General features: G+C 57.8%; 1 protein-coding gene across 2 annotated transcripts; it reads left to right on the forward strand.

The window, feature by feature from the left end:
• Positions 1–710: 710 nt before the first annotated feature.
• Mknk2 (MAPK interacting serine/threonine kinase 2) lies at positions 711–12,452 on the forward strand. Of its 2 annotated transcripts, XM_003460842.5 has the most exons (14): positions 711–868; positions 981–1,115; positions 4,904–4,991; positions 5,091–5,192; positions 5,274–5,371; positions 6,785–6,864; positions 7,087–7,160; positions 7,309–7,413; positions 7,500–7,555; positions 7,631–7,726; positions 8,115–8,309; positions 8,874–9,038; positions 9,684–9,727; positions 10,138–12,452. In XM_003460842.5, exons 2-14 carry the CDS (start codon positions 1,065–1,067, stop codon positions 10,379–10,381), a joined length of 1,398 nt encoding a protein of 465 aa, XP_003460890.1. In that variant the 5' UTR covers positions 711–868; positions 981–1,064; the 3' UTR covers positions 10,382–12,452. The 2 variants fall into 2 exon arrangements, with proteins under 2 accessions (XP_003460890.1, XP_063085011.1); XM_063228941.1 differs by lacking the exons at positions 711–868; positions 981–1,115 and having other exon boundaries at positions 5,077–5,192.
• The last annotated feature ends 8,843 nt before the right edge of the window (positions 12,453–21,295 follow it).

The raw sequence follows: 21,295 nt of genomic DNA on the forward strand, positions 1-21,295 counted from the left end.
AGGCTGGAGACGCAGCCCCACGTGTGCCTTTCCTCCTGCCTGGGGCCACCCCCGGCCAGGAGCTCCTTCCCAGACAACCTGGAGGCCCAGTTCCCCGTTAAACGGTACTGATCTAGGTCCTCATAGATCCTACCCCACAACCAGGCAAACTCCTGGTTGGGGGGAATCCCTTGGGAGAGGGCGGCTGCTTCCCGAGCAAGGCTGCGCCGGCGGGATAGGATGTAGGTGGTTGCGGCCAGTCCTCCAGCGCTAGAAGAAAGGATGGCTTCGAAGTGTGCTGTGGAGGTACCTTAGGGGGCTAGAAGGCAAGAGCATCCGGGAATTGCTCTATAACGCGGGCTGGTTATGGAGCAAGGATATCGCCCAAGAATATGTGTCCTTGGCTTGGCCAGGGATGTTGCCCTGCACGGGACCAGAAGGCAGGACCCAGCTTGACACCAGAATCCCGCCCCCTACGAGTTTCCAACAGCCTAAAACCGTCCCACCGAGATAGGGTCCGCGGAGGCTTCTGTGCGAAGCCCAGTGTGCCTTACTGCGCAAGCGCATGCAAAGCAGCGCAGACAGGCACCCCATTCGAAGCGCGCAGTCGCACTCAGCAGAACTTTAAGCTCCGCCCCCGCCGCGCGCAGGGGGCGTTCCTGGAGAGGCGGGGACTATGTGGGGGCGGGGCCGCAAGGCGGAGGCAGGGACTATAAAAGTGGCGGTAGCGGCAGCGCGCCTGGCTCCTCTCAGCGGCGGTGGCCCAGGCGGAGGAGTCCGCGGTGGCGGCGGTGGCGGCGCTGTTCCCCGCGCGGTCCGCGGAGCGGGGTCCGGGCTGTGCGACGTCGGGCGGCGGCGGCACTGAGGCCACGGCCCGACCCCGACCCCGGTGAGCTCCCCCAGCCACCAGGGACCCCCGACTCGGGCGCGGGGAACCGGCCCCGCGGAGCCCTCGCCGCCGCCGCCGCTCACCACCCTCCCTTTGTCTGCTCCGCCCGCAGGGTCCCCTCCTCGGCCGCCCCCCGCCCACGGGCTGCCCCCTGGGCCCTGCGTCCTTTCCCCCGCTGGCGGGGCCCGGACAGAAGATGGTGCAGAAGAAAACAGCCGAACTTCAGGGCTTCCACCGATCATTCAAGGTAAGGGCCCTGTCGGTTTGGGGCGCTGCAAGCTGGACCGCCGGAGTGGCCTCTGGGATAGGCAGAGCTCGTCCCAGAGGCTCCTGAAGGAGGCGGGGTACCCCACGGTCTGCTCCCGGGGCTGCCCCAGTTCGGAGTGCGCTAGAGTTGGGGTGGGGAGGGGCGATCCGCAGGCCGCAGCGTCGGCTGTGGCTGTGGTCCGCGAGGGCTCCCCAGGTTCCTGTCGTGTGGGTGTGTGTGCCCTGCAAGCCCTAACTAGATGTATGGTTGAGGGGGGGGTGGAGGACAGCAGGCCGCAGTCGTGTCCCCCAGCGCCGCGTGTGTGGTCCTTCCTCCCGGACTCGCGGGACGGCTGGGGTCCCCTGCTAGCCTCAGCTGTTTGTGCACGGCTCTGGAGGAGTCAGGCCCGTCCCCCCCTTTGTGTGGTCCTTGGGGACTTTGGTTCTGGAGCCCTTGGCTCGGTGGGCGGCCGTGTGAAGTGGGAGAGTGCAGAGAGGACGCCCCTCCCAGGCACCCCAGGCCCAAAGTGCTATTTCCTGTCGGAGCGGGAAGTTTTCTGCAGCGATCTGGTGGCGGCTGCGACCACAGAGGCGGCGCAGTGGCTGGCGGCTGCCGAGTCCCGGTCTCAGATGAGCGAATCTGGAGGTGGCTAGGAGGCCAGGTGCTGGGCAGAGGCCCCCACGGGGCCTGGCCCAGGGGACGCAGTGATGTCAGCCTGCCCGCTCCGCTCCGCAGGCTGGGTTATGTAATGGCTTGGCTTCCCTGGGCTTCCTTGGGCAGGGGACCTGTTGCCCGTTGGAGGAGGCAAGACTTGCTATGGTGTGTGTCAGTGTGTGAATGTGAGTGTGTGAGTGTGTTGTACACACGGGCGCGCACCGCTGTGGGAGGAGCATGGTGAGTCTGGGAAGAATTCCCAGGCCAGTCCAGCCAGTGTGCCTGGCCAGCCGCCCCACCCCTGTCCCACATGCCTGTCATCCTTGTTTTCCCCTAGGGTGGCTGAGGCCTCAGCCTGCAGTGTCTGGACTGGGTGTGAAGAGTGGCTTTGAGATGTCACTCATGGTGGTCCTTCTCCTCCTGGGGGGCGGTCAGTGCATGGGCCAGAGAGGCAGCAGCCTAACAAACCCGAGCTTTCTGGATGGTTCCAGCCGCCTCCTGCCAAGGCTTGCTGACAGCCCGAGCCAGGGTGAGCCAGGCCAGCCTGGGCTGGGCCGCCCACAGGGCTTGGGATGAGGCAGGCCTGTGCAGGGTGACTAGAGAGCTGGCACTGTGGTATCCCTGGGGGAGGAGGCCCTGCAGCAGGCTGGGGCCCTCAATCCGGAGGGGTCTCCACTCACCCAGGCTGCTACTCCCGGGTTGTGGCCTCTCTCCTGGAACCCCTCCCCCGGCCAGGTCTGCAGCAGGTGCTGCGTCTGTTAGATTTGTTGGCTTGGTTTTTGGGGGGTGGGGGAGGGGACCAAGGGCTTGGTATGCGCTGAAGTGCTTGACCCTGATCCACACTCCCGCCCCCCACCTGGACCCTGGGCTTCAGCAGTGAGGGTTAAACTGGGCTCCTCGAACTGAGCTGCATGCCTGCGCCACCCTCTGTGTTTCTGAGAGAAGGCCTTGCTGTGTAGCTCAGGCTGGCCTTGAGCTCACTGTGTAGCCCAGGCTGGACTTTCTCTGTGACCTTCCTGCTTCAGCCTCTCAAGTACTGGGACTGAAGCACATGCCACCAGGCTTGGCCCCGTTTTTGATTTTGAGACAGGTTAGCTTATGATCGCCTGCCCCAGCCCCCAGAGAGCTGTGGTTACTGGTGTGCACTGCTGCACCTGGCTTCTTTTCTTCGTTATAAGGTGGATAAACAACACCTCCTTGCAGCAGTAGGTTCCTGTACACATGGGAGACCCTGCCCAGCACCCCAGCCCCCACAGGTCTGTCCTTCACTGTGGTGGCTTTGTCTCAGCCATCTGTCTCAGCCTTTTTTCGTGGGGACTATGACCGAATAGGGTCAGAGGCTCAGCTGGGGGCAACTGTCCTGTTGGCCTGAAGGTCCAGCCCAGGAGTAGGGCCTAGGCAAGCTCAGGGTGCCGTCACTGCTGCTCCGGTGGGGAGCCTTATCAGCTTGCACCTGCCTGTCCCCCCACCCCAGGCTGGCTGTGTGTCCCTCCCTACACTGGCCTCCTAGCAACTATCTGCCAGGCAGGGTGGGTGGGGAGACACGGAGAGCGACGCCACCTCCCTGTGTACTGCAAGCCTTGCCGGCCTCGGTCTGCAGGTACCTGGCTGCGTCTGCTGAGTGGAGCCCTCTGGGAACTCCCTGGGGTCCCCCAGAGTGGTTTCTCTGCTGGATGATGGACCCTCCTGTCAGCCCTGCCCACTGGCTAGGAGGTTAGGGGAGGAGCACAGGTTTGGCCAGGGTCACCTGTCATCTGCACTAGTGTCACCTGCCTCTTACCGTGTTTCTAGCCCCCAGGGCCGGAGTCTGCCATCTGACTCTGAGAACGGGGGAGGCTAAGTGAGACCTGTCTGGGCCTCAGTTTCCCAGCTGGGAAGGCCCTGCCTCTCATGCAGGAGACCTCAGGTCAGGACTGGACCATCTTTCTGCAAAAAACAGATCTGTTCCAGCAGTTTTGCTTGGGGACCAGGGAAAGGTTTCTCTGACCTGCAGCACCCTTTTGCCTGGTTCAGGTCTTAAACCCTCCCAGCCACCCTGGCCTGTCACTTGACCCTTCTCGGAGCTCCAGGCCTGAACTGGAGTCCTGGGCACCGAAGACCCTTCCCCTCCCCAGGCATCTCAGCCAGGCCTGGAGCCCAGAGCTGTCCCCTACTGTGTGTCAGGCTGCCCAGGACAATGCAGGCTGAGCAGGGCTGGGCATAGTTGTGCTTCAGGTGTCAGGAGTAACCCAGCTAGATCCTGGTCACCACTCCAGTAGGGCAGCACTGTTTCCCACACCAGTGTCCTCAGTGGGGATCAGTGATCATCAGAGGGTGAGAACGGGTGGTGACGCCTCCAGAAACTCAGGACATCGCTGGGTTGGTGGACTCCCCATCCCCAATGCAGGAGCAGCAGCCAGCAGCCAAAGAGGAGAACCAGTGATGCCCCGCTTCGCTTAGGGAGTCTGAGGCCTGGAAGGCTGATGGCCTTGCCTGCAGCCACCAGCTGTGGCTCAGCTGCCCGAGTCGGCCTAAGGCTACGGCCCAGCAGGCTGGTAGCGCTTTTGCTGTCCTGCTGCCAGGGGCCTCTAAGGTCCACAGCTGGCCCCAAGGTGAACCTGAGGTCAGCTGGCTGGGGCTGCATCTCCATTTTGTACAAGAGCAGACTGAGGGCCAGACATGATTTGGGGACCCTCTGTGATGCAGGCCTGGGCTGGAGGCAGAAATCAGGCAAAGACCTCCCTATCCCGGGCCCTGCAGGCTGCTGATCAGTGTCCCTGACCGCCACCCATTCTGTGCCAGCAATGCCCCCGCCCCTGGTTTTTTTTTTTTTTTGTTTTGTTTTTTTGTACCAAGGACCGAATTCAGGACCACTCCTCTGCTAGGATCCCCGGTATCCCATGACCACCTGCCCGCTGAGGTCCTAGAACATGGCTTAGAGAAGCATTCACACTGAGCTGCGCAGGAGTGAGGAGCTGGGCTCGGAAGCTGGGTCCCCCATCACCCCATCACCTGCCTGCCCCAGCAGGAGCTTGTCCAGCTGTCCTTTGTGTGCAAGAAGCATGTTTGATTTTTTTTCCATGCTGGACACTGTAGGGGCTGCTTGTCATGGGCACCACTGGGCCTGAGCTGCTGTCCTCTCTGGTCCTCTGCAGGGCCCGAATCCTTTCGAGCTGGCCTTCTCTTTAGACCCGGGCCACCACGGGGACTCGGACTTCAGCCCACCGTGCGAGGCCCGCCCTGGTGAGGATCCCGGGGAGAGTGGGTGAGGGCTGGGGCCCTTGAGGCAGGGAGGGGAGGCGGCACCTCGGCCCTCCTCACCCTGCAGCATGCCCGGTATAGACATGCCCGCCAGCCAGCCCATCGACATCCCAGACGCCAAGAAGAGAGGCAAGAAGAAGAAACGGTGCCGCGCTACTGACAGCTTCTCGGGCAGGTTTGAAGGTGCGCGGGGCGGCATCAGGGCCGGCAAGGAGGCAAAGGTGTGGTGGCAGCCATGGCCCTCACCCCTCCTGTGCTCCCCAGATGTGTACCAGCTGCAGGAGGATGTGCTCGGGGAAGGGGCTCACGCCCGCGTGCAGACCTGCGTCAACCTCATCACCAACCAGGAGTACGCTGTCAAGGTGAGCCCTGCCCTCAGCCGAGCAGCCCTGACTGACCCCTGGCACCCACCCGTTGGGTGGGCTGGAAGTCCTGGAGCTTCCGGTCAACAGCTGGGGGAAAAACAGTATCTAAAAATGGCCCTGGGACCTGGTGACTCAGGCCACCCCTGGGAATCCAGGTCAGCCCCACTGATCCCCCCCAGTCACTAGAGGTAACAGCCAGGGCTGGCCTCGGCCCACCCCAAGGTCTGGTAGCCAAGGACCTGGTGCCAGGGCAGCTGCTGAGTGCTGCGGGCTCGGGTCAGCGGCCAGTCCTGCAGCTCTGATCTCCAGTGAGGACACCTGCCGGGAGGATTGGTCACAAGGACACAAAGACAGCAGCATCATACCTGGGGCCCAGAGTGGGGACGGGGGGCTATGCATTTGGGGGAACCCCACACAGGTCCATGGGAACTTCCCATGAGTCCTCTCCCCAGACATGTGACCTCCGAACCCTGGGTGTGTCCATACACTGAAACCCAAACCCTAGTGTGGCCTCGAGACCTTGCAGGGCCAGCTGGTCAGCCTGTGTTCTGAGAAACTGTCCAGCTCCTGGCTGGGCAGGTTGGCAGAAGGGCCAGCTGCCCAGGAAGGTAGCCAGGTGCTCCCTGGCAAGCAGGGACCAGGTGACAGCCAGCAGCTGCTGTGTGTGAGGGGAACAGAAAAGGTGGCCGTCCTGTTTGCGTAGGAAGCCTTGGCTGGCAAAGCTGAGTGGGACCCCAGCTGTAGCCGTGGTCCTCAGGTAGGGCGGGCACAGGGCAGATGGCCTGGGCACAAGTGGTCCTCCAGCCTCAGCCACTCAGCATAGGCCCCAAATGTCCAGCTGGGGGAAGAGGAGCCCAGGATGCCAGGAGAGCCGGCAGGCTCCTCCGACCTCCAGGGCCCTGCAACCGACCTGGCTTGTGGGTGGGGGAGGGGGACACAGGTTGGCATGGAGCCAGAGAGGCAGAGTCTGTGTCGCAGGCTCAGGACACGTGGGAACCAGCTGGGCTGGCAGCCAGGTGCCAGGAGGCCTGTGTCGCTCTCTGGGTCATGTGGGAGGCAGCCGCACTCCCAGAGCAGCTGGGGTGCCCGTCCCAGGGTCCCCACACCTGTAGGCAGCTCTGGAGGCCTGTCCAGCAGGTCGTAGGGCCGCCCTGACCTGTTCTCCTGCCTTTCCCATCCCCCCAAAGCTGCCAGTGGGGAGTTCATTGCCCCACCCCACCCCAGCCTGTGCTGACACCAGGCTTCTGGCTTCCAGAATTCTAGGGCCACTCAGGACAGCTCCACTTCTCAAAGCTTAGCTTAATGGTGGGATTTCAGGAGGGGTCCAGGGCAGGTTTCTGTGGGGATCCCACATGTCCCTCATGCAGTGGGTGGCACATGCTTCCCCCCCCCCCTTCCCCCCCGTTTCAGATCATCGAGAAGCAGCCAGGACACATACGCAGCCGGGTGTTCCGGGAGGTGGAGATGCTATACCAGTGCCAGGGACACAGGTGAGGTGGCCGCCTCTGCCAGAGGCCCTAAGGCCTCTCCAGGATACCAGTCTCATAGCAGGGTGTACCAGGCCCTTGGCTGGGCAGTGTGGGTGACCCAGGGGCAGGCAGCTGGGACAGTGAGGGGCCAGGTCCCAATTCCCAGCTTCCCTGTGGCCAAGTGGGCACTGGAGGGCAGCTCAGGAAGCTTCAGCCCCTCTTCTGTCTCCACGTCTCCCCCAGGAACGTTCTAGAGTTGATCGAGTTTTTCGAGGAGGAGGACCGCTTCTACCTGGTGTTTGAGAAGATGCGGGGTGGTAGGTGGAGGAGACCCCTAGTTTGGGGGGTACAGGTGCACACCTCAGCTCAGGGTCAAGGACTGCGTTGGGCCCACGAAGGCCAGGGTAGGGGGGTTGGCGACCTCGGAGATGACCTGTGTCCTCCTTGGTTGTGGCTTCATCCCAGGCTCCATCCTGAGCCACATCCACAAGCGGCGACACTTTAATGAACTGGAGGCCAGCGTGGTGGTGCAGGACGTGGCCAGCGCCTTGGACTTCCTGCACAACAAAGGTGGGCCTGGGGCCAGCAGGGCTCCCGGGGGCCGGGCCAGGCAGGGCCAGCCTCACCCATTGGAACCCCATATGGCTTCCCCCCAGGCATTGCCCACAGAGACCTAAAGCCCGAGAACATCCTCTGTGAACACCCCAACCAGGTGAGGCCGTAAATCCCATGGTTCCCTCCTTACACCCCACACCAGACCTGTAACAGCCCCCTGTTCCCCTCCCAGGTCTCCCCCGTGAAGATCTGCGACTTCGACCTGGGCAGTGGCATCAAACTGAACGGGGACTGCTCCCCTATCTCCACCCCGGAGCTCCTCACTCCGGTGAGGGCGTCGGGGATCTGGGGTCGCAGAGGCTTTTGCAAGCCTGGGCTTGCGGAACCTCGAGGTGTCTGTGCTTGCTCTGCCGCCCGGACCCGCCAACCTCCAGCTTCCGCTTAGCAACAGCTGTTGATTGGCTGGGTGAGGGCGGCGGGGGTGGTGCGGGTTCCCGGCAGCAGCTACTGGTTGGCCGGGGGTGGGGAGTAAGGTGGGCGGGGCCAGAGTCCGTCGGGGGTGGGACAAGGTGAGTTTTGGGCTTGCTAATTGGATGGGGCGGGCTCAGCAGCGGCCTTTGAGGATCCTGGCCTGCCATAGGGTTGTATCCCGCGGGTAGTGGGGTGGCCGCGGTCGCACGGGGAAACCCGGGCTGACAGCCGCTCCTGGCCCTCAGTGTGGCTCGGCCGAGTACATGGCTCCCGAGGTGGTGGAGGCCTTCAGCGAGGAGGCCAGCATCTATGACAAGCGCTGCGACCTGTGGAGCCTGGGCGTCATCCTCTACATCCTGCTCAGCGGCTACCCACCTTTCGTGGGCCACTGCGGCAGTGACTGCGGCTGGGACCGTGGCGAGGCCTGCCCCGCCTGCCAGGTGACTCCCCGCCCGGCTGTCTCCTCCCTGCGCACCCTAGTGCCAGCTCCGGCTGTGTCAAGTCACTTTCCTGGGCCCTCAAGCTCACAGGAGAAAGCGGACCTGTGAGCTGATGTTGTGAGCTGGGTGTCTTGGACTTTTGTCCTCTGGCGCCAAGCCCCGTTAGCTGGGTGTGGTGATGCAACACCCAGGGAGGCTGAGGCAGGATCACATGTTCAAGCTTAGCCTGGGCTACTATGGCCTGAATGAGATCTTGTCTCAAAAGATAGAAAAAGGGGCAGGGGGTGGAGCTCAGTGTGGAGGACCGGGTTCAGGCCCTGGTATTGGGGGGAGGGGGAACCTGGCCCGGATGTTGTCTGCTTCTTTTGCTCTGCAGAGCCCAGCCCTGCCAGCTGGCCTCGGGACCTGGGCTGTCTCTAGCCCTCTGTCCACCCTGAGTTTGGTGACAGATCCCTCCTCCTTGCTATCTGTAGTATCCAGATCTGCCCCCTGGGGTGAACGGGCCATGGCCCTGAGCTCCTGGGCTGCTCTTGATCCACTGCACCCCACCCCACCCCACCCCAGAACATGCTGTTTGAGAGCATCCAGGAGGGCAAATATGAGTTCCCCGACAAGGACTGGGCCCACATCTCCTTCGCCGCCAAAGACCTCATCTCCAAACTGCTCGTCCGCGACGCCAAGCAGCGGCTGAGCGCTGCCCAAGTCCTGCAGCACCCCTGGGTGCAGGGGGTGAGCCTGGGGCTCTGGGGGAGCTGCAGGGTACAGGTGGAAGCCCCAGGGTTGGAGGCTCATGGGAGTAGCTTCTCAGAGAAGTTGATCTGGCCCTGGCTGGCCCTGGCAGTGAGCCTTGGCAGAGCAGGGCCTGGTCAGGGCAGCCTCTGGCCTGTCGCCCTCTTCCAGGGCCCACCCTGGCCTTTTCACTGGCTCAACCTCCACTGCAATAGGGGCTGGGCTTTCCCCAGGGCCTGAGGCATGGAGCTCCGCTAAACAGCTGGGCTTCCCAGGGTTCCGTCGCCTGAGGGCCACCCAGAGACCTGTGGGTCAGGTGGAGAGGAGGCTGGTGCTGTCCGGAGAATTGTGCATGTAGTGCCTCTGTGCCCCATTGCCCCAATGCTGCTGGGTTTCTGCATCTTTGCCACCCTGCCGGGCCTGGCTCAGGCACCACAGTGTCCCCGGGCTGGTCTGTAGGCACCTTGGGGCTGGGTTGGGGCCCGTACCCTGGTAACCAATCACATTCTTGGTCCTGGAGGGTGAACTTGGAGCCTCCTCTGACCAGATTCCTGTTAGTCTTTGGGGACACAAGAGCCAGCAGGGGGTCCAGGGGTGGCCTGGACAGTCCAGTGCTTCTCGTCACTGACTCTTGTTCCCCCACAGTGTGCCCCGGAGAACACCCTGCCCACGCCCATGGTCCTGCAGAGGTGAGGCCTGTGCTGGCTCAGGGTCTAAACATTCAAGTGTTTAGACTGGAAGACGTGGGATGTGGGGGTGCTCGCCTGGAATCCCAGCACTCTGGGAGGCTGAGGCAGGAGAATCACAGGTTCAAGCCCAGCCTGGGAAACTTAGTAAGATCCTGGCTCAAAAGCTATGAAAGGGCTTGGGTTCGATCACCAATACTGGAAAGAAAGGACTGAAAGGGGCCTTTCAGTGAGCAGGGCTACTTCAGGGCTTGGCTGTCCTTGTCCCAGGTGACCTGGTGCAGCTCCCAAGTGGGTCTTAGTCCCCAGAAGCACCCTAGGGTGGGGGACAGATGCTGTGGCCACCAGGGTCCCTAGAGGAAGCAGTAAAGAATGAGGCTGTCTTTGGTGACATCCCCTGCCCTGTGCCCTAGGAACAGCTGTGCCAAAGACCTCACGTCCTTCGCCGCGGAGGCCATCGCCATGAACCGGCAGCTGGCCCAGCGTGACGAGGACGCGGCCGAGGAGGCGGCCGCAGGGCAGGGCCCCCCTGTCGTCATCCGCGCTACCTCACGCTGCCTGCAGCTGTCCCCGCCCTCTGAGTCTAAGCTGGCACAGCGGCGGCAGAGGGCCAGCCTGTCCGCCGCCCCTGTGGTCCTGGTGGGGGACCGCGCGTGACCCCCTGCTGGCCGGCCATGTACATAGGTCGCCCCCGCCCTGTCTGACCTGAAAGGTTTTTAAGCTAAGGTCAGCGGGGGCCGGGGCTGCTCCCCATCCCGCTGGCTGCTTCCCCAGGCTGAGCTCAGCCCGGGGTGGATTTTTTTATAGAAGGTTTTTGCTGTTCGGTTTTTCTCCCGTCCTCCTTTTCCCCAAGCCCCTCCCATCTTTTGTTTTTCCGTGTTTTGTTTGTTCCTTTTCACAATGTTCAAAGCAAGTGCCCGGGGAGGACCCTCCGCTGCCCCGCCATGTACACCTGTACTGTGAAGGTCTCCCCGCCGCCCGCCGCCTGCACCCCGCCACCTCCCACGGCTCCCGCCTCCAGCCACTTTGCTGTCTTCCAGCGCCGGAGGGGCGCTCAGGGGCCCAGCCCCTCTTCCCAGTCCTTGGTGGTTTTAGGAATGGTCCCCTCTGCGGTCCTGTTGGCTTGGGTAGGGTAGGGGGCGCCCCATCTCCGCAGGCAGGGTGGACGGCCACCCACCCTATTCCTGCCCCCAGCCCTGAGCTCCCTCCCACCTTCCTGTCCCTGAGAGCTGACAATCGGGGTTCTTCCCAGGCCTGTCTGAGCAGGCCCCTGCCAGCTGGACTTGGCCTCTGACTTCGCCCTTACATCACAGCTGATGGGGGTCACACCCTCTCCCCCCCTCCTTCCCCAGGATTGAAGCCGGAGCCAGGCGTGTGCCAGACCCTAACCCTGCATCTGGCCGGCCTCAGCATGATGGAACGGGGGCAGGCAGGCACCCATCTGCCAACACGGGGTCCCAAAGTGTCCCCACCCCCTTGGGCACCCAAGTGCCCCTTCTCAGGGCTCAGTCTGGCCACAGCCACGTTCTGCCCCACACTGCCCCTGGGTCTGGTCTTCGGCAGCTCTTCTGGCCCCGCCCCCACCCTTGGGGTTGGAGCTGGACTCGAGGGTCCCCCTGAGAACCCCCACCCTGCTCCCCCCAGGGCGGCGATTCAGCTGTACCCTCTTTCAGGAAAGCAGCTGCAGCACCCAGAACTGATCAGGGAGGGTCCCCTGGGTGCACCCCATGTTTCCCCCAGCTCCAACCAGGCCCCTGGTCAGCCCGCCTGGGGACATGGGAGCCTGGGCCGCTCCTGTGCTGGCCAGCCTCGAACTACTATGCAATACAAGGCCCTGTTTTCTACGTGCACGTGTGGCCCTGCAGGTCGGGGGCGCCTGGGCCCCAGGACCCCTGCCTAGCCCGGCCCAGGGTCTGCTCAGGTGTCCGGGCCAGGCAGGGCCGCTCCCTTGGCCTCCAAATCCGTGGTCGGGATTGTTTGTTGTGTTTAGTTTTTTTTTTTTTTTAAGAAAACAAAAAAAAAACAAGATATCATCTGACTTTGCTTCTGTTCTTGAAGAATACTTGAATGTCGAGGGGCCTTGTGGGTAGGGGCTCGGACACTGCCCAGGATTCCCTCGCCTTCCCCCCAAGTCTCATCTAGTTGTCACAGTCCGGTGGTCGGCGGGGTGACACTGCGCCCTCTCCAGTCCTCTGCCCACCCACCGCTGTGGACTGGCCTTTCCAAAGACCTGGGGGCCAGGGGAGCTGCCCACCCCCACCCCCATATCTTGCCCATCCATGGCCCCGCCTACCTGGGGTCGCTCAGCTTTCTTGAGTGGAAGAACAAATGGGCCTCTGTCCGCCGCAGGTGTCCCGGCCACTGGCTCCCAGAAACTGGGCAGTGAGCAGCTTTCCATTTTTGTTTTCTTCCCCCAAGAGGCAAAACTGTCTCTTCGTGTCCCCCCTGTCGCCTCCGCGCTGCGACAGAGAGGACTCGTCAGAACCGTTACTGTGAATGAGTGGATGACCCTGCAGCAGCAGCAGCGCTGGCTGGGGAAGGGGACAGCCACCAGCGACGATGTTGACACGTTTGAGAGGACACACACTTTGGGACAAGGACATCCAAGCACTTTAAACAGCACTGTATCAGGTGAACAGACAGCGCAGAAGTTTTCCTTGACACCAACTGTCAATGCCAGAATTTTGTATTCTGTTTTGTAAGGATTTAATAAAAGTAAAAAACACGGCTTTCTGTCACTGGTGCCCAGGGTGGCAGAGCAGGCTTGAGTCCCAGTCACAGCGTGCGGTGTGAATTGGATCTGGAGGGCACCGAGGCAAGTTTTTGTTCCCCCCAGAGTGTCTGGGACAGCTGACAAAAGTGCACGATTTTTTTTTTTTTTTTTTGTCTTTTTTTCCTTTTTATCGGTACCAGGGATTGAACTCACAACTGCCTGCTTGCAGGGCAGGCGCTTATGCCGCTGAGCTAAATCCCCAGCTCCATTTTTGGTCTTTTTTTTGAGATGAGGTCTTGCTATACAGTTCAGGCTGGCCTAGAGCTCACTTTGTAGCTCAGGCTGGTCTCGAACTCACAACAATCCTCCCACCTCAGCCTCCCGAGTGCTGGGATTACAGGTGTGAGCCACCATGCCTGGCATAGAAACGATTCTTAATGGCCATGATGGCACACTCCTGTCATTCTGGTATTCTGGGAGGCTGAGGCAGGAGAATTGCGGCCCAGTTTGGGCAACTTAGCATAAAGACCTATCTCAAAAAGTAACGAGAGGGCTGAGGATGGAGCTCAGTGTCAGAGTGAAGGCCCTGAGTTTAACCCCCAGCATGAGGCGGGGGCTCTTCCTGTCCCCCTTGCCCCGAGCAGGCTGAGCCGTTCAGCAGCATGGCGATGCCTGGCTGCAGTGTGGTTTGGGCTTCCTCCCAGCATGGCAGGCAGTGTGGAACCTCCCTTGGGACTCAGAGCAGGTCCACTCTCTGCAGGAGACACCCCCAGATCCCAGGGGAGGGTATGGTACAAGGTGTCCTCCTGGGCCACCAGTGGATAATGAATCTGATCAGCATTCGGGTTCAGATCTTACCGCAGTGCCAGCTGTCTCCTCCTGTCAGCCATAATTAGGCTCCTGTTGTATGCAGGCCTCCTAGCAGAGATGGGGGCGGGGCAGGAGGTGCGCTGGACAGCCAAGGAGTGGCGACTTCGGATCCAGGGGACAAGGTCGGATCAAGGAGGGCGTCCTGGAGGCAGATGCTGCTGGGACCATGTGGGTCAGCAGTTACAGGCAGCAACCTACGTGAAGGTCCATACCCCTGCGTGGCTCCATTTGGGGGCCCAGACTGGATTCTGAGAGCCACCCGGTGAAGGGCTGGGCCACTTGAGAACAGATAATGCCACACCCTAGAGGGGGTGGGCAAGAGCCTGTGTCCCTTGGGGTCCTGGCTTGAAGTCTCCATAGACCGGGCCTGTTGGAGGGCGGGGCCTGAAACATGGGGGTGTGGCTTGGCTCGTGGGCGGGGCTTAGTGAGTAGTGGGCATGGTTCATGGTAAAGGTCGTGCCCTGATCCTGGAAGGGCAGGATTTGTTGTTGTGTGGTTTGGTTTGGTTTGGTTTGATTTCTGGCAGGGTACCAGGAATCTAACTCAGGACCTTTCGCTGGCAGGCTCTGCGGCTGAGCTCTCTCCCTGGCCTCACTGTTGCTGTTTGAAGGAGCAGCGGTTTGTTGGGCAGGGTTTGGTGTCTGGGCCTGTGGGATTTGGTGACTAAAGAGGTGTAGCCTGGACCCTAGATGGATGTGGCTCGGAGCCTGGAGCATAGGGGCTTGGTGTCTGGCTGGTGTCCAGAGTTGCAGTTTGCTTCCTTTTTTCGTTTTGTTTTGTTTTGAACCCAGGGCCCTGTGCATGCTTGCTTCCTGAAGGGGCGTGGCAAGAGAGCCGGCAGGGATCCAAGGAACCCAAGGGGTCCAGGCTTCCACCAACAACCTGGGTAGGAAAGGGGGTGAAAGGGAAGGAAAAGTGAGGTGTGATGGACATGCCAGTCGTGCTGGGGTGGCTAGGCCTCCAAAACGGGAAGTGCCTGCAGCTATTTACTTTTGGTGAAAGTGGAGATGAACCCAGGACCTTCACGCTAAGCTGTTAAATTCCCAGCCCTTTCATTTTATGTACTTATTTGTCTTTTTGAGACAGGGTTTCACTATGCAGTTCAGGCTGGCTTTGAGCTTACTTTGTAGCCCACGCTGACTTCGAACTCTCAGCGATCCTCCTGCCTCAGCCTCCCCGAGTGCTGGGATGACAGGGATGTGCAACCACGCCTGGCTGTGGCTGTCAGCCCTTTTTTTTTTTTTTTTTTTTTTTTTGTCTTTTTCCTTTTTATTGGTACCAGGGATCGAACTCACGACTGCCTGCTTGCAGGGCAGGCGCTTATGCCGCTGAGCTAAATCCCCAGACCCCAGCCCTTTTTAAAAATAAAACTTAGTGACAGTCTTTCACCAAGTCACTAAATTGCCCGAGCTGGGCTTGACCCTGGATCCTCATGGCTCAGCCTCTCGGAATCTGCGATGCCTGGAGCGTGGCTGTGTGGCCTGCCCGGTCTCCTGTTCCTAGCCTCATACATTGGTGCGTCCTGCCACGAGGCTACCCAATCGCATGTGATTTGGATGTGACAGGCTCCGGCCACTTGCAGGCACCTCTTTTGCAGCTGGAACGCCCAGCACTGCGCCCCAGCTGCTGTGCACTGGGCCACCCCTGGGTGGCTCTGGTCACGCGGCCTGAGAAAGCCTCCCGGTTCCTCCGGTTCCGGGATTTTCCTGCCACTGCACAGGAGACAGATGCGGAGGAGGGCGGCCTCAGTCGGCTGAGAGGAAACCACAAAAATAAAATCTAGAGCAGTGGCTCCCAGGACAAGCTGTCCCTGGCAGGCAGTAGGGGGCAGGGAGCGGTCAGCGGGGAGGCCTGGCAGCGGCTGGCTGGGCGTGGTGCCACCTGGGAGGCAGAGACCGGACATGTGGCGCTCCGGCGTCTTCCCTGTGCGCATGCGTACACAGACGCACACACGCACGCACGCACACACGCACACCTAAGCCAGCACAGGGGAGGGCCAGCGAAATGGGCCAGGGAGCCCTGGGGATGGCAGGAGTGTAAGGGCTAGCGCTTAGCATCTGCTGAGGTTTCTTTTTTTGGTACTGAGACTCGAACTCAGGACCTTGCATTTGCCATGTGGGCGCTTATGCAGCTGATGTATCTGTTGAGAAAACACTCAGAGTCAGAAACCAGGCAAAGAAGACAGACAGCTGTCACAGCTGGGAATTGTGGCACACAGCTGTAACTCTGGCACTGTGGGAGGCCGAGGCAGGAGGATCACAAATTTGAGTCCAACCTAGGCAATTTAGCAACTTTACCAGAATTGGTCTTAAAAATAAAAGAATTAAAAAAAAAATAGTTCCAGCAAGAAGGTGCTAGGTTCCATCCTGAGGGCCAAAAAAATAAAGAATAAAAGCGTTATTTGTTGTCAGACCCTTGCAGCTGAATACACGTGTGGGGCTGCGGTGTGGCGCGGGCACAGCAGGACTGAGAACAGGAGACACCTCAGTGGCAAGACAGGCCACAGCTGAGGCCGCCTGCAGACTTTCTGGGTAGTTTTCGTTCATCAGCATCGTCGGTGGCTCGGAGGGGTCCTGACCGCCTCCCAAGGTTTCCTCCATTGCCCACTGGGCTCCTTGCTTGTTCTGATTAAACCCGGGCGCCCAGGGCCGGGGGCCTGCGGCTGGCAGGGTTACGCGCTCTGCTGAGGGTTTCACTCCTACAGCCCTAAAGACCGAGCTGCGTGTCTCATTCCTCTGAGCTTTCACTGTACACCAGTTTGGGGGTTTAGGGGTCTAGGCACAGACCCCCACAATTTGTGGCTGAGGGTGTGAGTGGGCGCTAGCCTTGCTTGTGGGAGCTGCTGGGTTCCACCCCCAGAACCTGGGAAGGGGGGGTGTCATGTGGTGGGAATGTCCCCAACCAGCATCGAAGCACCAACAGCACAAAGCCTGCAGGCAGTAAGTGCTCAATAAATCCACCGAGGGGTACCTCATCAGTTGGTGCAGCGGAGGCCACCATAACCTGCTCCCTCCTCCTCACGGTGGACTCATACACTTCATTCTCCTCTTTCACTGTCCCTGTCACCAAAGGAACCCACATGGGTTGCAGGGGTACAGGGCTCACCCTGGAGGAGGAAAACTGCTTTAAGGTGAACCGTGCAGGAATCAAGTCAGACAAGAAGTGGGACTTACTGTGTCAGTCAGTGCCAGGATGGGTGAATTTGGGTGCACTGGAAAGGTTGGATTCCATGGTCTGGGTGCCCAAGAGAAGTTGGGGTCGGCTCCACCCACCCAGCTCACAGCTGGGATTTGGATGAATAAGCGGTGCTTGGCAGCCCTTTGGAGTTCATGTGGATTTGTGGTGTGATGCTGGTCCCTGTCCGCCTTCTCCCAGTGGTGTGTCTTACTTCTTTTTTTTTTTTTTTTTTTTTTTTTGTCTTTTTCGTTTTTATCAGTACCAGGGATCGAACTCACGACTACCTGCTTGCAAGGCAGGCGCTTATGCCGCTGAGCTAAATCCCCAGCCCCTGGTGTGTCTTACTTCTACTGCACGGATCTTTCTTTTTCCTTTGCAGTGCCAGGAACAGAACCCAGGGCCTCACGCATGCCAGGTAAGCACTTACCGCTGAGCTATAGCCAAGTCCTTTTGGACTGTGTGTGTGTCTCGTATCAGGAATCTAACTCAGGACCTAGCACTTGCCAGGCAGGCACTTTTTCTGCTGAGCTATGTCCCTGACCCTTTTTTGTTTTGTTTTGAGACGGTCTCATTAAGTTACTAAGTTGTCCAGGCTGGCCTTGAACTCCTGCCTCAACCTCCTGACTAGCTGGAGTTGTAGGCCCATGGTGATGAGATGGATCTTCTGCTCCTAGCTATAGGGGGGTTTGGGTTTGGTGAACAGCCTCGGGAGGGTGCTGGATGATTCTGCTTTACCCATTCCCCTGGCCCTCTATCACGGAGACTCAGTGGACACCATAATAAGGTACTTGTCTACCCCAGCACCCTCAGTGCCCATGGAGGGCTGGGAATCCCTAAGTCCCTCAGGGAGAGTCAAGGACCAGAGAGAGGGACCCAAGAATCCCAAGGCCTGAGGCAGACACAAAACCTCTTGTACTTTTTTTTTTTTTTTTTTTTATCAGTACCGGGGATCGAACTCATGACCGCCTGCTTGCAAAGCAGGTGCTTATGCCGCTGAGCTAGGTCCCCAGCCCCCAACACAAAACCTCTTTGATCGCACCTGTGGAATATGGCTGTTATTTATTTTGTTGCTAGAGGCAGAATCTAGTGTTTTGTTCATGGTTTTTTTTTTTTTTTTTTTTTTTTCTTTTTGAGACAGGGTCTCACCGTGCAGTCCAGGCTGGCCTTGAGCTCACTTTGTAGCCCAGGCTGGTCTCAGACTCACAGCGATCCTCCTGCCTCAGCCTCCCGAGTGCTGCTCTGTTCATGTTAAGCGTGCTCTAGCCACTGAGAAATACCCCTAGTAGCCAATGCCCCCATTTTACAGAAATGAGGCCTCTGTGTTAGTCCTGGCCCGGAAGTGATCTCAAACCTCTCCTGTCATCCTTCGGAGGCCTGACTTCAAGAACTGCGCACTCAGCCAGGCACAGTGGCACAGGCCTGTGGATTCTGGGATGCTGACCCAGGTGGATTCCAGGTTTTAGCTCACCCTAGGCAACTTGGAGAGACACTGTATCAAAACAAACAAGAAAAAGGGATGGACATGTAGCTCAGCACAGAGGCCCTGGGTTTCACTTCTAGCTCAGAAAGAAAAACAAGAAGGAAAACCATCACCACTTGCTTTACTGAGAAGGAGCCTGAGAACGACATGATCCTCTTGATCAATGCCTGAAGAATTTTCCAGAAGAACCTGGAACCTTCCAGAATATTCCTAGGTGTTAAAATTTTGTTTTTCCCTGACTCCTGGAATGGAATGGTCAACCTCAAAGGCTGAGAGAATTAGGCTGGTTGATCCATATACAGAGCAAAATTGCCTCAATTGAGTTGAAAAACAAACAAAAAAAAGGGAATAAATGAACCAAACAGACTCCTGTTCCGGGAAATCTCACAGGTTGTTCCATTTGAACAACTTTAGGTCTTGCAACTCTAGTTCTTCCCCCATGCTAGTTTTTTGTTTGTTTGTTTGTTTGTTTTGGGAGGGGGAAGTTATTTTTCTTGCTGTTTTTCCCTCTTTTCTCCCCCCACCTGTCTCTCTCTCTACCCCCTTCTCCACTTTTGGTTTTGTTTTTTGAGATAGGGTGTTCCTGTGTAGTTCAAGCCATCCTTGAACTCACTATGTAGCCCATCTTGCCCTGAACTCTGCAGTCCTCCTGCCTCAGCCTACCAAACGCTGGGGTTACAGGTATGAGCCACCTCACTCAGTGTCTTTCTCTTCCTGGCCTTGGGAATTGAACCCAGAGAACATTGAGTTACAGTTCAGTCCTTATTGTAGAAGTTCTGAGGGCCACGCATGGTGAGGTAATCCTGTATTTCCAGCACTTAGGAAGCTGAGGCAGGAGGATCACTAGGAGTTCAAGGCCTGTTTGGTCTGCATAACCAGACCCTGTCTCAAAAAACCAAAATAGGGGGCTGGGGATTTAGCTCAGCGGCATAAACGCCTGCCTTGCAAGCAGGCAGTCATGAGTTTGATCCTTGATATCGATAAAAAGGAAAAAGACAAAATAATAATAATAATAATAATAATAATAATAATAGTAAATTTTTTTGGTTATTTGAGATAAGTTCTTGCTATGTAATTTAGGCTGGCCTTGAACTCAGAGTATCCTCCTGCTTCTGCCTCTTACATGCAGGCTTTATAGGCACGTGCTGGTTTTCGTTTGTTTGTTTTTTAAGACAGGGTCCTGTTATATAGTACAGTCTGGCCTTGAGGTACTGTTATGTACCTCAGGCTGGCATTGGACTTGGGACATCCTCCTGCCTCAGCCTCCTGAGCAGCGATTACAAGTCTGAGCCACACATCCAGCTCCCCTAAATATTTTGATGCCCCTCCGATTTTTTTCCTTCAATGTTAGGCATATCTAGTGTGAATGATATTCCTATGTGACTGTCTAGGGTCCCCGAGTCAGAGGCAGGGGAGGTGGGAGGAGACGGAAATGACGTCTTAATCTGGGGGCCAAGGCTAATTAGGTAGGTATAAACTGAAAAATCTTGTCAGAATGAATTGCAAAGCCAGGGAGCAGCTTGGAAAGGGCGCCCTCTAGAGGACACTGCTGCGCACTAAGGGACGAGGTGGTTATTGCAAGAGCCCCCAGGGGAGGGCCTGTAAAGGCCCCTTTAAGAAATCTACAAAACTGGCCTGAAGGCCCATGCCTGTCATTCCAGCACTGGGGAGGCTGAGGCAGGAAGATCTTTGTGAGTTCCAGACCAGTCTGTTCTAGAAACTGAGTTCAAGGCCAGCCTGAACTGCATAGCGAGACCCTGTCTCAAAAAAAGACAAAAAAAAAAAAACCCAAAAAACAAAAAACAAAAAACGGTAGGTAACATAGCTGTGAACCACATTTTCATGTTTGAGAGTAAAATCAATGGTGGTCTGCACACATATTCAGCATCAATCTGCCCACTGTACAACTGAAATCTCTGTGGTTTCCAGAACATTCTATCCATTCTGTAGCGGGTGGGAAAACAGTCCCCACAGATGTCTCTGTCTGAGTTCCAAAACCCAGGAATGTTCCTTGACATAGCAAAGTTCACTTTTTCTTTGTTGTTTTTTGTCTTCTTGATACAGAGCCTCACTGTACAGTCCAGGATGGCCTTGAACTCACAGGAATCCTCCTGCCTCAGCCTCCTGGAAAAAAAAAAGCCAGGAAACTCATACATTAGTACAGAGAGTTCCTTTCCTTTCCTTTCCTTTCCTTTCCTTTCCTTTCCTTTCCAGTTCCCAGTTCCCAGTTCCCAGTGAATTCCTGGCTCCTGTCTGTCGCACCCTGGTGTATTCCCTCCTAACAGGTCACAGAATGACCTTATCAAGCTCCCCTTACAGAAATACCCACACAGCATCAGGCATTATAGGAGGATTATTATAACAGCTGCAAGAATAAAGTCACCGATGGAAGGTGCTTCCAGGTTGTCACCAGGGCAGGCCTCCGTGACGACACTTTTGGCAAAGAAAGCCTGAGTCAGCTCGCTCGGCACATTCATGACACCTGTAGCTTCCCAAGCCAGAAGCACAGAATGTAGAGCGGGGTGACTGCAGCACTCAGCTCCCACCTTGGGGCATGTGAGGGTCCTGCGCCCTCCCATGCTCTCTGCCCATGTGTAATCTCAGATAGGTCATCATCTTGTCCCTGGACCCGCCAGCTGTGTTTCAGATATATATATATATATATATATTTTTTTTTTTTTGTACTGGTACCAGGGATCGAACTCACAACCACAAGATTGCAAGGCAGTCCAATGTGACTTGGCAGAAAAGAAAAAAAAAAAAAAAGATTGCAAGGCAGGTGCTTATGCCGCTGAGCTAAATCCGCAGCCTCAGATATATTTTCTAACTCGAAGTTATTGGAGACACCAGAGATGCTGCCAGTATGATCTGCACCTATTTTATTTTTGCAGTAGTGGGCACTGAATCCAGGACCCTTGCACTATACTCCATCCCGTCTTTTTTTTTTTGTTTTTTATTTTGAGACACCCACTAAAGTGCTCAGGCAGTGCTGGAACTTGCGATGCTCCTGCCTCAGCCTCCAAGGTTGCTCATCAGGCCATCTTTTGAGTCTTTTTTTTTTTTTTTTTGTCTTTTTCCTTTTTATCAGTACCGGAGATCGAACTCAGGACTGCCTGCTTGTAAGGCAGGCGCTTATGCTGCTGGGCTAAATCCCCAGCCCCCTATCTTTTGAGTCTTGAATGCACAGGAGCTCTCCCTGCTCCCAATTTTCAGCAGCAACTTAGCCCAGCCTGTTTCCCACCCTGCACTGGGAGGTCAAATAGGCCTGGGGTCAGGGGTCAGGAGTCAGGGGTCAGGCATCAAGACATGGGGAGCAATGGCCTGGGATTT

This window comes from Cavia porcellus, unplaced genomic scaffold (genome assembly GCF_034190915.1).
Source record: "Cavia porcellus strain 051 isolate PalLab524CR breed Dunkin Hartley unplaced genomic scaffold, mCavPor4.1 scaffold_17, whole genome shotgun sequence".
In the NCBI taxonomy this organism is placed as follows: Eukaryota; Metazoa; Chordata; class Mammalia; order Rodentia; family Caviidae; genus Cavia; species Cavia porcellus.